This window comes from Haemorhous mexicanus, chromosome 8 (genome assembly GCF_027477595.1).
Source record: "Haemorhous mexicanus isolate bHaeMex1 chromosome 8, bHaeMex1.pri, whole genome shotgun sequence".
Lineage (NCBI taxonomy): Eukaryota > Metazoa > Chordata > Aves > Passeriformes > Fringillidae > Haemorhous > Haemorhous mexicanus.
In genome coordinates this window covers 14,239,700-14,260,384 of record NC_082348.1, presented here as the reverse complement: position 1 = coordinate 14,260,384, position 20,685 = coordinate 14,239,700, and the positions used below count along the sequence as shown (strand labels likewise).

Here is a 20,685-nt window from a genome sequence, read left to right as displayed (position 1 = left end):
CTTTAATTGCACTTTTGAAATGGAGCATTGAAGCATTGAGGAGGGGACGTCATGTTTGAATTCTTGTGAGTTTCCTGTTTGTACAGCTTTGAGGGACGAAGCAGCAATGTGAAGGAGGGAGCTTATATTTGAGAGGAAAGAAGGGATTAGGTTTGGTTTCTATTTGTGTAAATTGATGCTAACCCATTACACTAGCAGATATGTGACAGTGTCAGATGCAGAGGTGGGGGAAGAATAATTTCAAGTTTTCCCTGTCAGTTATTTTATGCAGAAATTCCTTGGAAGGAAGTCATCAAGATGACAATGATTTCTGCAGGTTTTTTTGTACTAGACATTCAAGACAGGCATTTAATTTTTTATAACTTTCTATTGAAATAAATGGCAAATTTAGCCATCAACACAGACTTGGTTTTAGGGTGGAACTGGAGCCTCAGAGCAATCCTGTTGTAATCATGGGGCTGGCTGAAGTCACCACCATGACATGAAACTTTTTCCTTGGAGCCTGTTTTGATATTAGAGTCCATTGCTCCAGCGGTGTTTAATCGCATTAGAGACAAGCCAGTGCTATAATCACTGTGAGTCACTGAAGGCAGCTCCACCAACACATATTTAGGGAGAACTGAGACACCATTACAATGACACTATGTGTGCCTTGGGATGATACTGCTCATTATATTAAATATTTCACTTTTTTCTTTACTACATGCAGATACTACGAATTATTTCTGTTCCTCTCTTAGGTCACAGAGGAGCTCATTTGAATAAATTAATGAAGGTTAAAATTGCTTGTGTTTATTAATTCTGCATGCCGTTTTTCCATGGATAAAGTGTTAAGGAAAATCTCCATTATCATGGAAGGATATTCTAGTAATTGCCTGTAATTATAAGGGCATCTCACTACAAATACTTAAGTACATCATTAGAAACTGACACTTCCATACTTCAGGACAATAATGTATTTTAGAAAGAACGACTGAATAAAATGCATGCTCTCCTTAGGCTGACTACCCCAGGAGCTGTTGGATTCATTCCGAGCACCCACACTATAAAAGCCATTTATTTATGATATTTGGGGTGTTCGGATCGCAACTGCAGGTTATTCAAATAATCAGGCTAGAATAAATTAAGCTATATTTGTGTTATATCCTAATGAGCTGCTTTGCTGGTATTTTGTAGTAGAAGTAATTGATTCTCTTGCCTTATTGTGGAAGCAGAAAGAATTTGGCATATATATGAAGATAGTCTAAGGCACCTTCAAATATACTTGTCTTAATGTACCTTACTGCTGGAGGAACTTGCAATAAACCATGCTCTGGGGGAACATGTTGCCTGGGAGGTGGGGGTTTATCCTGTTTGCAGGCAGAACATACTATTGAAATCAGTAGTTATTCTTTTTTTATCTTGTAAAGCTAAGTTTGCACCTGGAAGAAATGGCTGGGACAAGGAGCTCTGAGACAAGGAGATCATATCTAAGATTTGTATCTTAAGGGGCTCCAGGTCAAATTTATCCATGGCATATCTAATTTCAAAGGATACAAACAACAATGGATTTTAGCTGCTGTACTCTGGGAATGAGGTTTTATGTTTAGCACAGTAAAAGCAAGGGCATTTTTTAAACAGAGGGAAAAATGCATTGTTGGCCTGACTCAGGCATTCTCTGTATTTTAATGCATTCTGACAGACTTCAGCTACCGTGTAATGACATGAAATTAGGAGAACTGGAAGTTAATGGAACTGGGTGACCAGAGGGGATACATGACAGACCCTCAAGCCTCATTTCTCTGGACTGCTTGTTTGCATGCAATCACACTTCACCTGTTATGTGGAAGGATGCATTGGGGATTTTTGAACCCCCTGGTAATTTACCTGGACCTAACACACAACCACAAGTCCTCCCTCATCATTAAGTGGCTGCCTGTTGGAAGAGAAATCATGCTTTAGTAGTTAAGACAAGCAAACACAATGTCTATTCCAATTCACTAAATTAATCGAAAAGTTGTGTTTCCAAGTGGATTAGCCCTTCCTGAATTTGATTAAACCTATTTTTTATTTTATTTTTCTTTTTTCTTTTTTTTCTTTTTTTTCTTTTTTTTTTTGGTTTTTTGTGGTTTTTTTTGTGGTTTTTTGGTTTTTTTGGGTTTTTTTTGAGCTCCCTTTTCCATTCAGGGAATAAACATGCATAGACAAATCTAGGGATGAAAACACATTAATAGAACTGCCTCCACATTGCCAAATGCTTGGAAAGAAGCAGGGAGGGTACTGATCCCATATAATTCACTGCCTGGGACAAAAAGGAGTTGCATAAATGTTGAGCCAAATTGTGTCCATCACAGAACAGAACTGTGGTCTGTGCATCCTTATTTTCTCTCTGTAATGCTAGTGTAATTGCATGCTTCAGTGTTCAAGAGCACATTGGAGTGGCTTTTCTTAGCTAGTGGTTGCAGCTTCTAAAAGGTATCTGTGGGGGGTGCTTATGAGGATCCATTGTGCAACCTCTGCTGATAATCTCAGCAAGGAATTGCAGGATCCTGGCCTTAGGATTCAAAGCACAGGCTGGAGGCACTAGAAGGGTGAATTCAAGGGACTTACTGTGGATAAAAGCACATTCATGCTGTTATTGTTTCAGTCCTCAGAGAAACTGAATGGGATGGGTAAGTCAGCAGGCAGAATTAGCAGTTCCTCTCCCCTTGGTGAGATACACGGTGCAGTCCCACACGTGTGCTTTGCCTGATGCAAAGATCTTCAAGAGGAGTCTCTCACTGATAACCATTCTCTTATAAAATGATTACCTTGCAGAAGTGAGAACTGTAAAGGCTAATGAGCTATTTCTCTGGGCCCATTATCTCCATCTCACAGGAAGCTGAGTGTCCTTCATTATGTTCTTCACCGGGGGAAGTGGTGGGGAGTCCCCAACATACATCTGCCACCCAAGAAATTCTGCACTCCTTTGGCCATGTTTGCAGCAGGCATCAAACCAAAAACACCTTCCTGCTATTTCCAGCTGTTGCACTTCCAGTTTGAGGGAATTACCTACAGGTAGCTTTTTGGCTCAAAGAGCTGTTTTACTTAAGCTGTGCTAGCCCTCAGTTAGGAATTTCATTTGGGTTTTCTGAAGATCCATCTCCCCTTCTTAGAAGAAAGAAGATTTTAAATAAGTGTTTTCCCTGTGCCAGCAGGAGGGTAGAGCTGTAATAAGACTATGTGGGAGAGATCCAAAGGTGTCATTTAATGTTTAGACACTTTGAATAACTGTGCTGGTGGATTCTCCTTTGATTTATCAGAGTCATGCTTGAAGCACCCAAGGGTTATAAGAAATCTTCCCAGCACAGCTGTAAATAGCAGCTCCAAGTCACAGACACACAAACCATGTTTGAAGAGTTAAAATTACGTCCTGTTTTGGTATGGAAGTGTGTTCCCCACTATAGATCCTCGTGGCTAAAGCTAAACAGACACCCAATGAGTAAAATTAAATAAAAAGTTTTCATTTGTGAGCTATGAAGTAAAAATGAAGAACACAGGCCCTGGAGATATATGACAATTCTGGATAGGCACTGTTTAACAAGGGGTAGAACTTCGACCCATTTCAGACACACTTTAAAGTGGATCTTCAAACATCTTCAACATAAGGAATTCTAATAAATTATCAGCATAGAATGACTTGCCCATCCCACAGTACTGATTTTAACACAAAGTAAAACAGAAGCATGAGAGCACCACTCCTGTAAAGCCACATACATCTTTATTCTCCACCCAGGCCAGCAAGGATGGGAAAAGGAAATGCAATTAAAAATAACAATCAGCAAACAGTATCTTTAATTTAAAAACATCCAGACTAGAGCAGCCAGAAACACACTCAACAATGAGAATAACTGGAATTCCCTGCAGTCTGACAGTGGCACATAAACAGAAATTATTTGTTTGTGAAAGCAGGGTAGGACAAGACAAAAACTTGTGCTTTTTTTCTATTACAACAATTGATAATTATTATATATTTTGCAACTGGCAAACTGCTACAGAGGACAATGGGCAAGAGCAAAAGCTATGCAGTTGCTTAGAGAAAAGTCTGATTAAACTTTTACAAATAGCACCAAAACTAACCTCAAGCACCAGAACTAACCCAAAGCTTAAATAGCCCCCACCAAAATCAATGACAGAATGTCTTGAATTTAGCAGGAGCCAATGAAAGCTTAGTTAAGTGTAAAGAAGTAGAAAACACATGATGGATTGTCCCAGCATATCCCCCAAAATGTGACCTCCAAACCCAGAAGCACAGCTGCACTGCAGAGGGAGGGTACTCTGATGCTCCTTTGTGTCTATGTAGCAGTAAGAGGCACAGATTTGGTTTTGTCTCCACTCCAGAGGGCTGTTAGCAATCCTGAAAGCAAATCCTGCAGCTCAGCAGACATTTCACATGGATGTATTCTGTAATGAGCTGGTATTTATCATTCGAGCCCTCTGTAAGCTGAAGGCTCTTTGTGCTACTGACCCCAGCCTTTCGTCTAGCCTTGAACAGCTGCTGTTTGGCAGTGACAGCTGAATTGAGTTTCTCCCTCTGCAGCAATGCACACTTGCCAGCCATCCTTCCCCTAAACTTGTCTGCTGCATGTTGGGGCCAAGATACACAATCCACCCCTTTCATGCCAGCAGTGTCCCTCTAGGCAAAGCGTGAGAACACTTGCCAGAGGACCTTCTTTTTCCTTAATGCTTGTTAAGCATCACTTATTCCCATCCTCCAGCCATGTGGGAGCCTGCAATTTCCATGTGGAGCAGTATTAAGAAGAGTGGCTGCACTGGGTCACTACAGACTGCCAGCACTGGCATGGCTTATCCTCAGCATCTCCATTGATTCAGAGGCATATCAGCCTGCCTGATTGGAACAGGCCTGTGAAAGGCATTCCACTGCTTGAGCCAGTCCCATGTGTATGTCATCTTCTTTGAATCCCACTAAACTACCTGACATTGTCTCACAGATTGGGGTCTATTTTTTTTTTTTTTTCTGGAAGTTAGTAATTGCTTTAAAAAACTTCACCAGTAAAAAATGACAGTAGGAAGCAACAAACACAGCCTGGCTCTACCTGTGCCCATGGAGCAGCACTGCTTTCTCAGTTAAGTGTGGGGCCAAGACTGCTCTTGATATTTAGATTGTGCATTATTTACTGATGAGCCTTCAGCCAATGCTAAGAGGCTCTTTTGACCTCCCAGGGACCAAGGATGCAGCAGGAACTACTTATTTCTCAGTGTCAGGACTAGAGGATCAGATGGACTGTTTATACATCACCAGTTCCCAGATGTTCTAACCAGGACAGTCAGTGTAGTCTTGAGCTCAGCCTTAAAATGCAACACAAAGCATTAGTTTCTGTGAAATCCAGCTTCTGAATGCTTCTTTTTACCATCCTAAAACTAGAGCAGTTCCCCCCCCATAGGGAGACACCTCCAGAGACAGGAGTGACTGCACAGCTGACAGACTGCACATCACACTTACCTACCTACATGCAAGCAATGATGGGCTCATCTGGCTTGGGCCTCACAGACTTTCCAGCAGCACCAGCTGAACTGGAGCACTGAGAAAATTAACTACGTTTCAAATGTGTTACTCAGTCCCCATTACAATCTGCTATATCTCTCTTTTATTTTGCTCATCTCCTTAGGCCAAAACCCCAATAGATGACCGAGAATAAAAAACTTTTCTGCTAGTCATTTTTTAAAGAGACAATTAGAATTTCTCCAGCCTGTGGTGGCCACCTCTGCCTGGTCAGGGAGCCCACTATGATGCCATAAAAAATCCAAAAAAGGAGGGAAACCCATTATGAAAATGAGACATGAGGGGAGAAGGATGTACAATCCATTCTCTTCCACATAATTAAACAGGAAGAGGGATGAGGTGGGAAAGGCGACACAGATTTCCAGAGGCACGGATAGACATGAACTTCTGGACTTCCCCATTCTGAAAGGGGAGGTTCAACAGCTCTTCCATAAGAACAACTTGAAAACCAAAATAACTTGTTTCAGAGCCCGTCGCATCCCAAGTGCCTTCAACTCCACCTCCCTAAATCCAGGTGCCGCAAGTCCACACCTGCACTGCAGTGCGATGTAAATGGATTGTCCTCTCCTTAGGGGCAGGCACCTCCTCAGAGCAGGTATTTCCTCCCTATAATACAACAAACTGTTTGCACTGCACACTGTGTATGACTCCTGTAGATCATTCCTCCCTAGCAGTGCACATACCAAGAGATCCACTGCAGATGTATTCCAAGCACCTATCTGAGCACCTGCAGCCACTTGAGGCTTCTTGGTGACAGCGCCATCAGGTCCCCACACACCACATTACAAAGCAAGCTCTGCTCTCCCATAGTGGGATGGGGCTGTTTCAGGTCATTGTAGAACTCACTTGCCTTTATTGGCAGCTATGCTGTCCTCTCCCACTATTCCAGTGGTCTGTGACAGTGGACTCTGACAGTGTCTAAACAGTCAGCCTGCCTAAGTTAGCTGCTCTTGTTGGAAGGACTGGGAAAGGTCCCTTTCTAAGAAAACTGCAGGAACATCACACATTTTGCAATTTAGCCTTGACCTGAATGGGTTCCTATCTCTTGAAGTTCATCCCCTGAGCAGAGACTTCTAGGTCACTATTATGTCCTACTGCTGAAAAGTAAATTCTACCTTGACAGAAGTGGACATTTCATAATATGTCTCTGCTACTCCACGAACAGCCAGAGCCCTGCAGACCTGGATTTTCTTATGACTCCCAGAAGCTGTAGTTAGCTACAAACATGACAAATCCTTGGAAAGCCATGCACCTCCCACCCAGAGCATGTGAAGCTAGCATTCTTGCATTCTGTGACATTTAAAGAGGACTCTCAGCCCAATATTTAATTCATTAAGTTTGTGTTTAAATATATATTTTTTTTTAAATCAGTGGGTTATTTTCTAGGTGAGAACACTGGTGTATGACCAAAATAGTCATCCAGGACCAAAGGCTCAGACTGCTGAGGTCTCAACCCCCTGCGCAGAGCTCTTGCCAGAGAGACTACCTGAGATATTGTCAGAATCAAGCAGCTCGACAATGCTGTATGGAGAACAATCTTCCAAGCCCAGCTTGCTGCAGAGCCAGCCACAGAATCCTTTCTCCATATCCCTGACAGCATGCCACCAGTACCCAAAGGACCATGCTACCTGGGCTACAGCTGAATACAGGCCTAGGGAGAAAGAAACAACCATAATTATAATTGGGTATGAGATAATCAAAAAAGGACAAAAGGTGATTTTGTGCCAGAAGGTCCTCTCTTCATTGTACACCAAGAAGATGTTGTACCATGTAATGGTTCCATAGTAGAATGAAACCACGAAGGACACTACAAAAATGATGGGGAGGCAGATGATGGTCCAGAGGACGATGTGAGGTCCTCTGTCTAACCCAACATCACATTTCTTCTTCTTCTCAGATACATCTTCTTTAGGAGGCTCCTTTGACTTAGCCAGTTCCTGCAGCTCTTTATCTGTTAGGGTGACGTGGATGTCCACCATCTGACCCTTCTTCTTTCCCCTGGTGATTGTTCCAGTCAGGGTGACATAGCGGCTGTCTAAAGGCATGTTCCAGACACCTACAACACAGATAAACTCATCTGCATCAGATTTATTTTCTGTACAGAGTATTTTGTGTAAATCTTCAAAGACCCCAAAGACAATTAGATAGTCCATATGGAGTTACATGTAAAATCAAATTTAAAAAGATGGAAAACAAGAAGCAATGCAGTATGAAGAAAATTACCACAGAAGAAAATGAAAGAAGAGCTAATGAGGAAAAAGACAGGAATTCCAAATTATAGAAATCACAAGAGAGAAAAGTCCAGTGTCTCCACTAGGGACAATACATGAAGGGAAAGTACTGCAAGAGTATAGGAGAATGAGAGAGAATGAGACAGAGTAACTCAGTTGAAAATGGTATATGTATTTTCTCTGTTTACTTCATGCATTTATTGCTGAGCAGCATGGACACTTGGGATTAATTAGATAAATATCACTAAGACTCTTGTTTTGGAATAAGCACATGCACACATGGAATTATACCTGAATAGCTAATATTTCACTTTACATTTGCATTGTATCTCAATCCAAATTAATTTTTGAAGTTTAGAAAAACTTAACAAACTGTCATACATTTTATTTGCATTTTAAGAGATCGGTAGAGGCACCAAAATGGGCAGTGCTGGTGTATGTGTTAAAGTTACAAAGGAACTGCTTTAGCTTTCAAGTGACATTGGTATAGGATGTGCCATGCAGTGGCCATAAACTCCTCTTTTGGGCTACAGTTTATTTCCTCCTAGTCTTAATTCTGACTAGCTTGGAAGAAGGTCTTCAGAAACCTTAAAAAGAGGCTGAGCAGCTTGAAGTGTCCCACAAAAGTAGGAAGGCAGCAGGCAAGTAATGATAGGGTCTGGGATCATGGGGCATCTGGTGGACCTGGAGCATTTGGGCCCCTCTCAGCCTGCACTGCTGACTCACAGGAGTTTTTAGCCACAGGACCTGCCTTCCACACTTCTTCCCTTCAAGGGTACCCAGGACAGATAGCAGAAGTGAAAGTGACTCAAAGATCCCCCATAATGACCTTGCCAAATAATCACCCTTCAAGAGGAGGCCGTGCTGAGTGCATGCAAACAGAAGGCAAGAGCAAATCCTAGATAATGAGTTAAATTCCCTATCAAAGGTAGAGCCGCTAACTCCATCTGCTTCCATCCTTTCACTTAACAGGCAGTTGTTTAGGCATGGACAGTGACATCATTGGCTTAATGCATGCATAGCACTGCAACCAGCACATCAACCCCAACCAGCACATACATTTAAAACTAAAACTGTAGCAATAACCAAAGTCTGCAAAGAACTGCAGGAGACATCCCAAATCAGCCTGTAATGCTTTCTGTTTCAGAGCATTTTCAGGTATGAACTCAAGGTCTCCTTTCCTGCAGTCTTGTAGAGGGTTGGTCCCACAGTCACTTCCATTTGACCTTAGAGCATGATGGCATCAAAAAAACTTATGTGAAGTGAGTGTTCTCAGGACTACATACCTTCTGTCATAGACTGACCCAGGAACTTGGAGCCTTCCTCAGAGCTCTTGTCTCCTCCTTCTTCATCCACCTGTTCTTCTTCCACCTTATTGTCATTCTCAGACCTATACACGATTATTGACTCGGGCCGGGACTCTTTCTTCTTCTTTTTCCTGCGGTCCATAGTGGCTTCCCCATCAAAGGTGACAGTGGTTGCCACAGCCCTTCTCATTGTCCCAAAGCGAGGGCTCTGGCCTCCAGACTTGCTGTCTTTCTGCACAGTCTCCTCCATCCCACTGCTGCTCTCAGTCACCTCACCTGGCATCTTGTAGCACCTGTTTCCAATCCAACAGCACCAATCCTGCACTTAGAAGTCATTGATTAACAATGGTCCCATGGATGCTTTGTTCTGGTGAGATGTCCCACTGCTGGTATCCAAACTATGCACTCCATTCCCAGCCTAAAATGAGAGAGAAGGCTGAAAAAGTGTCTTTGTCTTACCAAGTAGAAAAGATTGGCAGTATTTTCCTCAAAAGAGTTACATCCAACTGGTTTAAATGTCATCTGAAGATCTCTATTACTGTCCTGAAAATCAGTTCTCTTACACGGCTACATGTTTTGTGGTGTCTAATCTATCTTGATTCTTAGGGTCCAGTTTTCAGTATAACAAACCAAAGCTACTGGAAAGAGTATTAACGTTTATAAGAAGGAATTAAACATAGCCAGCTTACTGGATTAATTTAACATTCCTCTGCAATGCTGGAAACAAACAGAAGACAATAGTTTTGGCCCGAAGGCATAAGAATAAAGGATTGAAACCATAGATGAAAAAAAAGTTGACCAATTTAAGGGACTGGCCTAGAGACAACTGCAACAGGAACACTGTGCTTGTCCAGCATTACAACAGCTATATTGGTGCCAGCCTTCCTCATTTTGAGCTTCTAATGATCTACTCCCCTCTGCAGGGATATTACAAAAATTAATCAAATTATGACAAAATGAGTGATGTTTCAAACTTCAGCAATTTAGCAGTATGTAGTGTTGTCATACTTTAAAAAATACAGAATATACAGTGGATTTAAAGCAAAATTAGTATTAAGATGACTTTGCTGGAGAGAAAATTGGGAACCACAGCAAATTCTTCTGATTGTGCAGAGAAAACAACATGAGTGTTCACAAATCTTTTTGGCAAAAATCAATTTTTGCTCCTCATTCAAGCAAAGTTAACAGCAATATCAAGTGAAACTATCATCCATGGGAAAGCTGCCTAAGTAAAGACCACATTATTAAACATGCATTGAAGCAGATAAATCCTGCTCCTTGAATATGGAAAAAGGATGAATGGTTCTCAGATTTCATTACACTTAAGGAAACTGACTATGCCAAGTATTCATGAAGCATTTAGGTACAAATCTGAATACAATGAATAACATTTTAACAACTCTGAAGAGCTCTCTTGAACATTTACATGAAAATTTGTATTTAAAAGAATGCAACTGACCAATAATTAAGCTTCTACCTAGTAACTGAGTCTTTCCTTTAATAGGAAACCAAGAATCACAGGTATCATAGTTTATAGCCTACATATTGCTGGGGAAATAGTTTTGCTTGAATGGATGACAGAAAAAATTAAGCATTTTTAAGTTTGGCAGTATGGTCCTGGTCTTCCCACAGACCTAAGATTTTGCTGGTCTGTTTTGAAATTTTGTGCAGAACTATTTTAGGTCAACTATTTATGCCTGGTATGATTACACTTTAACACACCACACCCACAACAAAACTTGTAATTGTATCACTTTAACACCTAAAGAACTATGCCCATTTGGCTCTAAAGAGCCTTGAAGAATTCAACAATTCAGATTATTTTTGTGCATTAGAGAAAATAAATTTTCCCTGGTGATTAGGAGACACATAAAATGGACTTTAAAACCCCTCAAGATTTAGTATACCCCAGAAGCCAGATTACTTCTAAATTACTGGGCAGACAATATTTTTAGCTATGCAGCATGGCTGGAAAGAGTCTGTTTAGATTGCCATCACACCTGCCATAAAATATGTATGTCTAAATTAGCAGACACATTGGAAAACAGAAATTCATGTAAGCTTTCATTTGTTGGCTTTTTTGTTTTGTTTTTGTTTTAATGCCTTTAAGGGTAAATGGAATTAATTTATGCAATGGAATAAACTCACTCTTTGTAGTAAATTTATTCAGGAAGTACAACAGACTCTAACATTTTTCTCTGAACATCAGCTGTAAAACTTCATGTTTTGCCTCTATAAAACCTTGAAATTACGTGATTGAGCCTAATGAGCCCCTGAGACAACAGTGAGATTCTGCTTCCAAAAGTGAGGAAAACAGGCCTGGAAACTGAGAAACCAAAAGCATCACTTTTGGAATAATCTACTAAAAGTCTGGAGACACAGAAGTTGATTAGATTCCCAAAGTTCCTGGCTCTAGTTCCATGTTCAGTCCCTACTGATTTGATCCGGGGATGTCTTACAAGTAACATTTAAAAATAACATAAAGCTACAGGCAAATATTTGTAGTTGGGTTGTTTTGGTTTTTTTTTTTTTTTTTAAGTTGATCCAGCTGTGGCCTTGCTTAAACTTGCTTAAAAGTGGATGATAAACTAATGTCAGTTCTCAGTGTGAGGCCAAAGCCCAAAGGACTATGTCAGCCTCGACTGTGAAGGGAGCAAGGTGATATCCCTCCTGGATCTCTCATGGAGAGGAACTGGCAGTCTGTATCCTGTTCTTGTGCTCACCACACAGGCAGAACGCTGATTAATGACCAGAAGATGCCCATGATCCCCAAGTTATTTTGCTATGTCTGATGTTCCCACCCCACTATATAGCAGCCACTGCCTCTGTGAGTTACCACCAGGACTAGAAACACCTCCACAGCAGGGTAATCTGAGACTGGCAGCTCAGTTTCTCCTCCTTCTGATAAAAGGAGAGGGAACAGGCAATGGGGGACAAGCCCCTAAGAAGCACCGTTGCTGTGGCTGAGTCAAAACCCTTAGGATAAGGAAGTGAAGGAGCCCAGATTATTCTCTTTAAGGCACGAGAAGGTAAAATCTGATGTCAGTCTGTCTACATCAAAACCAAAAGCATGTAGGAGATCCTTATGACCCAGCAGAGGAGGATGCAGCAAGATAAAAAGCTGAAAGATGCAAAAAGGCAGACGTTAGGTAGGTGTTTTAACAAAGTGGGTAGGTGTCCCTTGGTATATCACTGGGTGATAAACTGTCGGGAAATTTCCAAATCTGGACTGGCTGTCTTGGCAGAATTTTGGTCACCTGTACTTGACCAGAAGAGGGAAAGTCTTCTGGTTTGCATAAGGGAGCAGTCAGATTGAAGATCACAAAGATCCCTCCTGATCTTATGCCTGTTCTCACTGTACACGTTTATTTTTCTCTCAATGGTTTCCCAATGAAGCAGCTAGAATATCGTCTGCCAGCTGGTCCAGAACTTCTGAGCACAGCACTTCAAAATACCACCATCAGCTCTACAGCTCTACATCCCACAGCAGTGCTGCTGAGTTGAACAGGTTCAAGCCTCAGTCCCATTTTTCCTGGAAATATTTTCTCTGTAGCTGCAAACAAGAAATAGGCTCTTGCAGAAATCACAGTAGTGTACAAAGAGCTTAATTTTCCTCTCTTCCTTTTCTTTACCACTTCTAAGAATAAGGCCAACCCTCAGCACTCCAGAGCTGTCCACAGCACCAGTTCCTTCTGCCACACACCAAAACCTTCACCCTTTAAAAGCCTGGCTATGGAGCTGAAACATTAACAATTGCTGTGCATCTCATACTAGTGATGCCCCCCACGTGGGTGCACAGGGGCAGACAGGAATCTAATAACTGTCCATGGGAGGGAAGGAAAAGAAATGGTCATATTTCAGAGATAGCAAGGAGCAGTTTATTAGCCAAACAATTTGTTATTAATCTCCATATGAAAACAGATGGAGAACCCTGGGGAGGCTGCTCTGCAAAAGCACTTTGTAGAGTAATTTTTAGAAGCACAGTCTTCTGTTACTATGCAGGAAAGCTACGGCTACTTATGCTTCCTGTGACAGTAATAGTCTTTGACACACAAAACAGGAGCCTAAAAGCTTGGCCTTGCACCATTTAGGTCAAAGGAAGCTTCTTCCATTGGTTTTCAGGGTTTGATCCTGCTGCTAACAGAATAGAAATTATCTGGTTTGAATGCAGACGGGGAGGAAGAGCCTTCCTGCAAGCTAATAAAATCCTTGATCTTAAATCCCAGCTACAGCACAAGTAACCTTTTTATGACTGCTCAGAGCAGACATGAGAGGAAAAAATGTAGACGGTAAGCAGCAAGGAGCATAAATTTTTATTTTTATAGTCACATAAAATGTACAAAACATAAGAAGAACTGGGATGGCGTCTTCATTCTCATCATGCAGGGGTTGTCTGCAGAAACAAAAAAACAACCTGTGCTTTAGAAGCACTGTGATTTATGCAGGATGGGGAAGAGATGAAGGGAAATCTACCCCAAAGACATACCTTGAGAGAGCTTCCCAGCCACAGATATTCCTTTGCTTGCTGCTTTTAGTCCATAACCTCTGCATCCCCTGTCCCATCTCCACTCAACCCCCGCCTCTGATTTTGTGCATGTGCATGTGTGTGGTTTTGAGCATGCATGTTACCCAAAGGATCTTTTCTAATCCCTAGTATTTTTAAAGGGGTTATCTGCTGTAACTGCAGGGGCAAACTGTACACATGAAAAATAGGTGATATTAGATGCATCCAGCTGTTCAGGACAGATCTGTCTGCCACCAACCAATCGTGTTATGAAGAGATGCATTGGTCTAACGCAGAACATGCAGCCCTCCAGGCCCTAGAAAAACATGTGACAAGACAAATATAAGAAAGCCAATTTAATTCACACTTTATGTAGGAAAAGGGCCAAATGGTAGGGCTCCTTCCACAGCTTTGGATATGTTTTAAATGCCTAAATGACTCCACATTATCTTTCACATATGCATCCTCACCTGCTAAAACAGAGAATGTCTCTTTCCTTTTTATTTTATGGTGAAATAGATCAAACTAGATTGCACAGTTGAAACTAGCAAATACTCAAGTTGTAATGAATGACATATCAGACAGGGAGGCAAGGACAGCTCCTCCCTATCAGTACCAGGGTCTGTGCAGCTTGTGGTGAGCTTGACAGGGGGATTTATCTCACTGAAAAAAATAAAATGTTATTTTTAGCCATACAGATTCTTCACCAAGCAGCTCCTTCTACAGGAAGGAATGTCTAAGGAAGGAGGGAAAAACTACCCCTCCTGGCAGTGGCTGATTTCAAACTGCACTGTCTGTATAACAACAGCAAGAAACACAAAGAAAAACATCTACCTCTACCACTCCAGCAAGGTAAAAGAAAGCAAACACCAAAATTCAAAGTTCACACCCTCCCTGCTTAATCCACAGGCTTCCAAGCACTTTCATTTCTTGGAAAGAGAAACAAGAAAAATGACTATGCTCTCTCTGGGCATGCTTCCAAGCAGGAGCAGATTTTAAGCTGGACTGCCACAAGTACAGGACGGCACTGAGCACCCAAGCATTGGGGATAACACAGTAAGATGACCCAAGTCACCAAAAACTTTACAGGTGTTTGCTAGTGGAGCCCCCCATGCTCCATGCCTTCCCCTCAGGAGCAGAGTGTGCTGAAGGCTCAAGCTGAAAGCAAAGGGAGGTGTGGGCAAGCAATATGATTTCTGGGGGCAAGAACTGACAGACCCAAGTTTGCCCAGTCCCTCCAGTTTATCACAGGCACACAGCTCCTGCCTGTTGGCAGGTGCCATTAGGCCAGCCCTGTACCACACCATGAGCCAAACCTGCTGTGGCCAGCTCTGCTGTTGACCATCACTGGAGCTGCAGCAAGACTGGACTTGCTTGGGTGTGGATTAAGGGCTTCCTTGCTCATGGGGCCATGCTGGGTGCCTCAGGACCTTTGCTCTCCGTTCCATTCTTCCATGAGACACCAAATGCTCGCTGACAGCATTCTACAGCTACAGACAAAACACCAAGAAAAAAAAGTAGTGGAGAGATACATTCCATAGTATCACTATTGTTTCTGAATGACATTTTCCAAGGATATTTTTAAAAGTCAAGGACATTTTGCAGAGTATCTGTTTTATGAATCAGTTCTTTTTATTTTTCTTTGCTGTTCCATAACTTTTCCAAATGTCACAGAACAATAACTGCTGTGCAGATCACTTATTACTGAAGACTGGAAGACAGCATACAAGAATAGCTGAGCATTTTTATTTTTTATTAAATGGAATGCCCAATCAATTTTCTCGCATGCCAACATTTAAAAAATCCCCCAACTGTACTAGTCTACCTTTATGGAGCAGAAGCTTGAAATGCTATCTTGCCCTCATCTTCCCACTTATTTGAACAGACTGCTAGAAGAAAGAGAAATTGTGATAAAAGACATAAAGCTTCCCACTGCCTCCACATGGATGATATCTGTTTCTTTATGTTTATTATACTATGCTAAAAATGTCAAGGAATGGCATGGGCACATTAGCCTTTAAAGAGAACTAAGGTTTTAAAAGGAGCCTGATTTGGAAATGGAAGGCTTGAAATCTTCAAAGCAAACCAAGCATTTAGATATGAGTCTTGAATAAACTCAACCAAAGACTCTAAATTTTGTAAGAAAAATTAGATTTCAACTGTAGAGGCATGCTTTCTCTGTTGCCCTGCCCTACCTCTCACTTCTGGACTTGCCAAAACAGGCCATCCTACACCTCGAAACAGCAGGTGCTCATTGCAATCCCTACCCCATCTCCCAAGTCACTGCTGGATTACACTGTACCATAGGAACATCTGAACAAAGTCAATCCCACCAACTTTAGTCAAACATCCTGCTTCCACAGCAGTACCTTCAGGCTGCGATCAAGTGTAGCATCTATTTTTATTGGTATAAGACCCAACTTGTCCTTCACTGGGTTTAGAAGATGCACTAGAACTTGCTGCATACACAAACCAGAGTGCAGAGAAAACACCTTCTACACAGCATATACACACACATGGGGAAGTAAGTAACACTAGGAGTTGCTCCAAAGCCATGAAACACTGGTGGTGGGTGTGAAGCACCTGTGCTAACACAGGACTTCTGCTACAGACAAGACTGCAGGGGATGCGAGTGAAGAGCTTCAAGACCTCCATCACACAGTGCTCACAAGAGAAGGTTTCAATGCATGCTGAACTCTTTTCTGACCTTTACAATAACTAGAAGCAAGGACCCTGGTTAACACCTCAGGCTTTTTTTCCTTTCTTCCTACTCAGAAGATCCCTGACAGTCTCAGTCCCCTTTCCTGCCCTGCTCTGTGCTGGCAAGATCAGGCACCCCAGTGAGTGCTTTACTGACAAAATGAGGAGAAACCATACATTGAAATACCTCCAATTAGAGAGGAAGCAGTTGCAGCCATACAGCCTAATGGGAAATCCAGTCAATTGTAAATCCAGTCTGGAAAGCATTATCTGAAAAATACCAACAACAAGCTACATACATCCCGTGGTTCTTCTTTAGGCAAGATATTTGGGGGCTTCAAATCAAAGCTTTCTCTGAGTAACACTGGGCTGCAGCCCAGGAATTGCTGGAGAGCACAACTGCACAGAGAGTGAACTAGAATATTCCCCTGGGAGTGATTCTGGATTGTTTAATGTATTGCACAGTAAATACAATCTAGGATATTTAGACAGTATCTCCAGCAGCAGGAATTACTTGGCTCAGGGGAGTTGTGATTGGATAGAAGTGCAGATAGAGACCTGTGATGCCAGGATATTAAAAATGCAGCACTTTGAGCTGCAGACAAGTGAATGCTTTAGTATCATTAGTATGGTATTAGCAGGATGTGTAATTGTTTAGAAAATCTTTCTACAAACCTGTTTCAAACTGTTTGATAATGATATTCTATATCTTGCACCACTGTAAACTCTGCTTTGAGTGGGATGTCTGTCTTGGTATGTCTCCTATGTCTGTCTCCTTTTTTTTTTTTTTTTTTTTTTAAATCATTGGAATAAAATTGCTAGGGATAATGATAAAAGATTTTAAAATCCTGACTATCGTCTGATTAGACTGAAATCCCCCAAGACATAGCTGAGAGTAAAGTGCCTTTCCAGACAGGAAGTCCCAAAAAAGATGAATTGACCAGAAAGCCTGAACATCAGCTGGGGCTGACCAGGAGGCTGTTCTGACATGGAAACCAGAAGCCACTAAACAGAAAGGCTCTCACTGTTAAGAGATGATGAAAGGAAAAGCAGCCTCAGGAGAGAATGTACAAATAGGAGGAGAAAGTAGCAGGGATTTCCAAAGAGAAATTGCATAATCCCATGGAAAGGTTTAGAGAGGTAAGGACACAAACTCACACCAGCTTTCATTTGGTTTTGGCTCAATCCAAGCATTTCTTGTAATGGGAGAGTAGCAGTTACTGTTGTTACACTTTGTGTGGTTTTTGCTGTCCCAGGAGAAGAAAAATATGAGCCTGGAGCACCAATAAGAGTGGTGTCTGGGAAAGCAGAGGCTACTGAAGTGCAAGCCTCCATTTTTCTGAAGGCTAACTCACAGAAATGCTCTATGAGAAACTGTCTCTAACCTTAAAATTTTATTTCTGGCACTAAGATGCTTTCCATTAAATCTCCTCTGCCCTCACCTCCTTGTGAGACTGCTGACCCCAGGCATACCTCTCACAGGGTTTGGATCCCATGGAGGTTTCTCTCCTGTTTGGAGCCACCTCTTCTCTCACATCAGGTTGGTACTTCACTCTTGAGACCTTTCCCCTTGCCAGCATGGATTCTGAGCTATAGGAGGGCACAGACACCCTGAAGGATAGGATGCCATAAGGAATTCTCAAGGCAGTACATATCAGTGCCAGGATTTTTAAAGCATGGCAGCATACTGGACTGGCAGGTGTAATCAGCTGAATAGCTGAGCCATAGGCTGGCAAAGCACAACGACAGCTTTGGACAAAAGTAGCCTTTTCTGCAAATGCAGAGTTTCCTATTCATCTCAATAAATTGAACTACTTCATTCAAAGCCAAGACACAATCTGGGAGCTAGGAAATCTAAAAAACCAGGAAATTTTATTTTTTCTCTTCAATATGTAAATAAAAAAGTAGATGTTCAAGAATGACATATGCTAATCCTACAACTCCAAATGAGCTGACTACTGGAAAAAACTACTGAATTCCTTTTTTGTCATTTTGACTTTTGAATGGTTGATGTTTTAAGTGATAGTTATACCAAGGCAAAAAAAGTCAGATGGTTAACTTCAGAAAACAAAAATTAAGACTCCAAGGCTTTAAATACTGATTTATTTTCTTCCAAATTCAAGCTGACATATACTGGAAAAAAAAAAAAAAAGCTGTCTAATCAGACACTATTTTCTAACACATAAAAATTCAGAATCTTAACATTAAGTTTACAGAGTAACATCAATATGCAAAAGCCTTTGCTTACTGAATTTTCCACTGTCTGTATGGAGTGACAGACCAACGTGTTTTAATGCTATTTATCAATTAAAAAAAATAACATTCCTTTGTGATTTAGAAAGTACAAGCATATGAGGAGATTAAAATTGATTTCAGTTAATAAGATTTTCTTTCTTTCAGCTTAAATAATTTTAACGACTGGAGTAAAATCCATTCACACAAAGGTACAGTTTGAATCCTTGGTTCAAAGGCAACAGACACAACAGTGAACAAAAGCCATTGCTTTGCTGAAAATGTCTGTGAGCATTGGTTATCCCAGCTCTATTTTTTGTGAATACATTTTGTACCAGAAGGGGCTACCCTCCACTGAATGCCAAGGAATGGATGTCTCATTTCCCTCCTCCTTCTTCTACAGTCTTGATGTCTTTCCCCTTTCTCCTTCCACCCATCACTCACAGAACCCTTACTCATGGGTTCAGCCCCTTATTAATGGCATTTCTGTGGCTATGGGGAAATTCCAGAAACCAAGAAATATATCCTGATAGGGAAGAAAAATTCTTTGATAGTACTCTCTAGGAAGAATACTGAAGTCAAGGAGGTCACATGAGTAGAAAGGCCCACTGGATTTTCCTTGGAGCCATGCAGCTCAGTTGGGATGGCAGGCAGGCTGGAATATGAAGATCTAATTCAATAGCACAGATGAGTGCTTCTCCCTGGGATTAATTAGTGATTGCTCTGATATGGCCTGCCTAAGATATGTAGGGCAGCCAGAGACAGTTAATGGGAATCTGTGAAGTCTCAGATTGTGAAAGATAATTAAAGGGAGGAAAAAAAATTTTGCAGTGTCACTCACAGTGTTCCACGTTTTGCCCCCAGAAAGTCGGAATGCTTTCAACACTGATGTATTCTGCAAACAATGACCCACCCCAAAAAGGCAATTTTGTCTAACAGTTGCCTTATTGGCCTAAGTCACGATGCAGAAATGCACCCCTGTCTTGTCACCCTTTCATTCCAGATGAATGAATCTGGACACACTGTCAACTTCTCCATGCCTCCCCTCCAATACACTTAAAAGGAGAGTACACAGTTTCCATTGAAACACTGAACTACAGGATAAACACATTATTCTAAAATTGTCCCAGATTTAAAGTATTAAACCTTAAAATATGCTTTTGGAAAAGTAAATAAATTTGTTTCACAAATGAGAATCCCAAAACAGACTCAATGATTCTTCCACTTTACTTATATATCTTAAAAAAAAAAAAAAAAAAACCAAAACCTCATTCTCTCCTCACATTAGCCAACTCTCTTAAGGCAAAAATAACAAGACAAAATTGAGACATACTTTCAAACATCTCTTCTATTGAAAAGGACAGAAGAGATGCCTGGAAAGACACTGAACATGCACACACATGCTGCTGGGCACATCAGCACCGGTTAAAATCACCTGCAACGGACAAAGATGCTCTGTCACTTCACTGTGGGACAGAAAAGAAAATAATGCTGCCTGTCCTCTGAGTCAGCTGTGCAGTTAACAGTGAGCTTACTTAGGGCCATTTTAAGGGGGCCGGGAGGAGGGGGACGGACACCACCACCACCACCACCACAAAGCCAATTGAGCCCAAAATGACTCTACTGGGGACATGCTAAACGCTGTCACCTCAGCCTTCACGGCCTCTTCCCTGCAAAGACCATGCCCGCAGATAGAACTGCCCGCCCGCGGTCCGTGCCAGGCGCACACCAGCACCTTCTTCTGTCCATGACAGCCTCCGGGCTTCCCACCGGCTGCTCCCGGCGCGGCTCCGCTCCCGCTGCTCCTCAGGGTGCCTGCCCGCGTCCAGGCGAAGGTGACCCGAAGCGGAATAGAAAACCAAGGCGACCCGTCCCTTGCAAGCGGACGAGCCCCGCAGCTGCGGGCAAGTGGGCGCTCACTGCGGGGCTGCAGCGGCGACCCCGCGGCGCCACCGGAGGCACCGACCCCTCCCGGGCGCTGAGCGGCGTCTGCCCCGCGGGGGCGATACCGACAGCGGACAGCCGCTCCCCTTGCCTTACCTGCCGTCCGCGGTGCCGCGCTGTGCCGCGACACAGGACCCTGGCACCGCCGCCGCCGCCGGCACCGCTCCGCCGTCCACGACGCTGAGCCCCGGGCGGGCGGGGCCGCGCGTCACTCGGCGAGGGCGG

General features: G+C 42.3%; 1 protein-coding gene across 2 annotated transcripts; it reads right to left on the bottom strand.

Annotated features, from left to right (window-relative positions):
• Positions 1-3,725: 3,725 nt before the first annotated feature.
• Positions 3,726-20,648, bottom strand: TMEM169 (transmembrane protein 169). 2 transcript variants are annotated; one of them, XM_059852799.1, is made up of 4 exons: positions 20,557-20,648; positions 9,060-9,498; positions 7,310-7,598; positions 3,726-7,193 (listed from the first exon to the last, which is right to left on the bottom strand). In XM_059852799.1, exons 2-4 carry the CDS (start codon positions 9,361-9,363, stop codon positions 7,046-7,048), a joined length of 741 nt encoding a protein of 246 aa, XP_059708782.1. In that variant the 5' UTR covers positions 9,364-9,498; positions 20,557-20,648; the 3' UTR covers positions 3,726-7,045. The 2 variants fall into 2 exon arrangements, with proteins under 2 accessions (XP_059708782.1, XP_059708781.1); XM_059852798.1 differs by having other exon boundaries at positions 3,726-7,598.
• Positions 20,649-20,685: the final 37 nt, after the last annotated feature.

Excerpts from the sequence above, each read along its gene's own strand:
- TMEM169 (XM_059852798.1), bottom strand. The coding sequence starts at position 9,363 with ATGCCAGGTGAGGTGACTGAGAGCAGCAGTGGGATGGAGGAGACTGTG. Across the intron at positions 7,599-9,059 it reads GGGTCAGTCTATGACAGAAG|GTGTCTGGAACATGCCTTTA; the intron begins GTATGTAGTCCT and ends TCTGTGTTGTAG.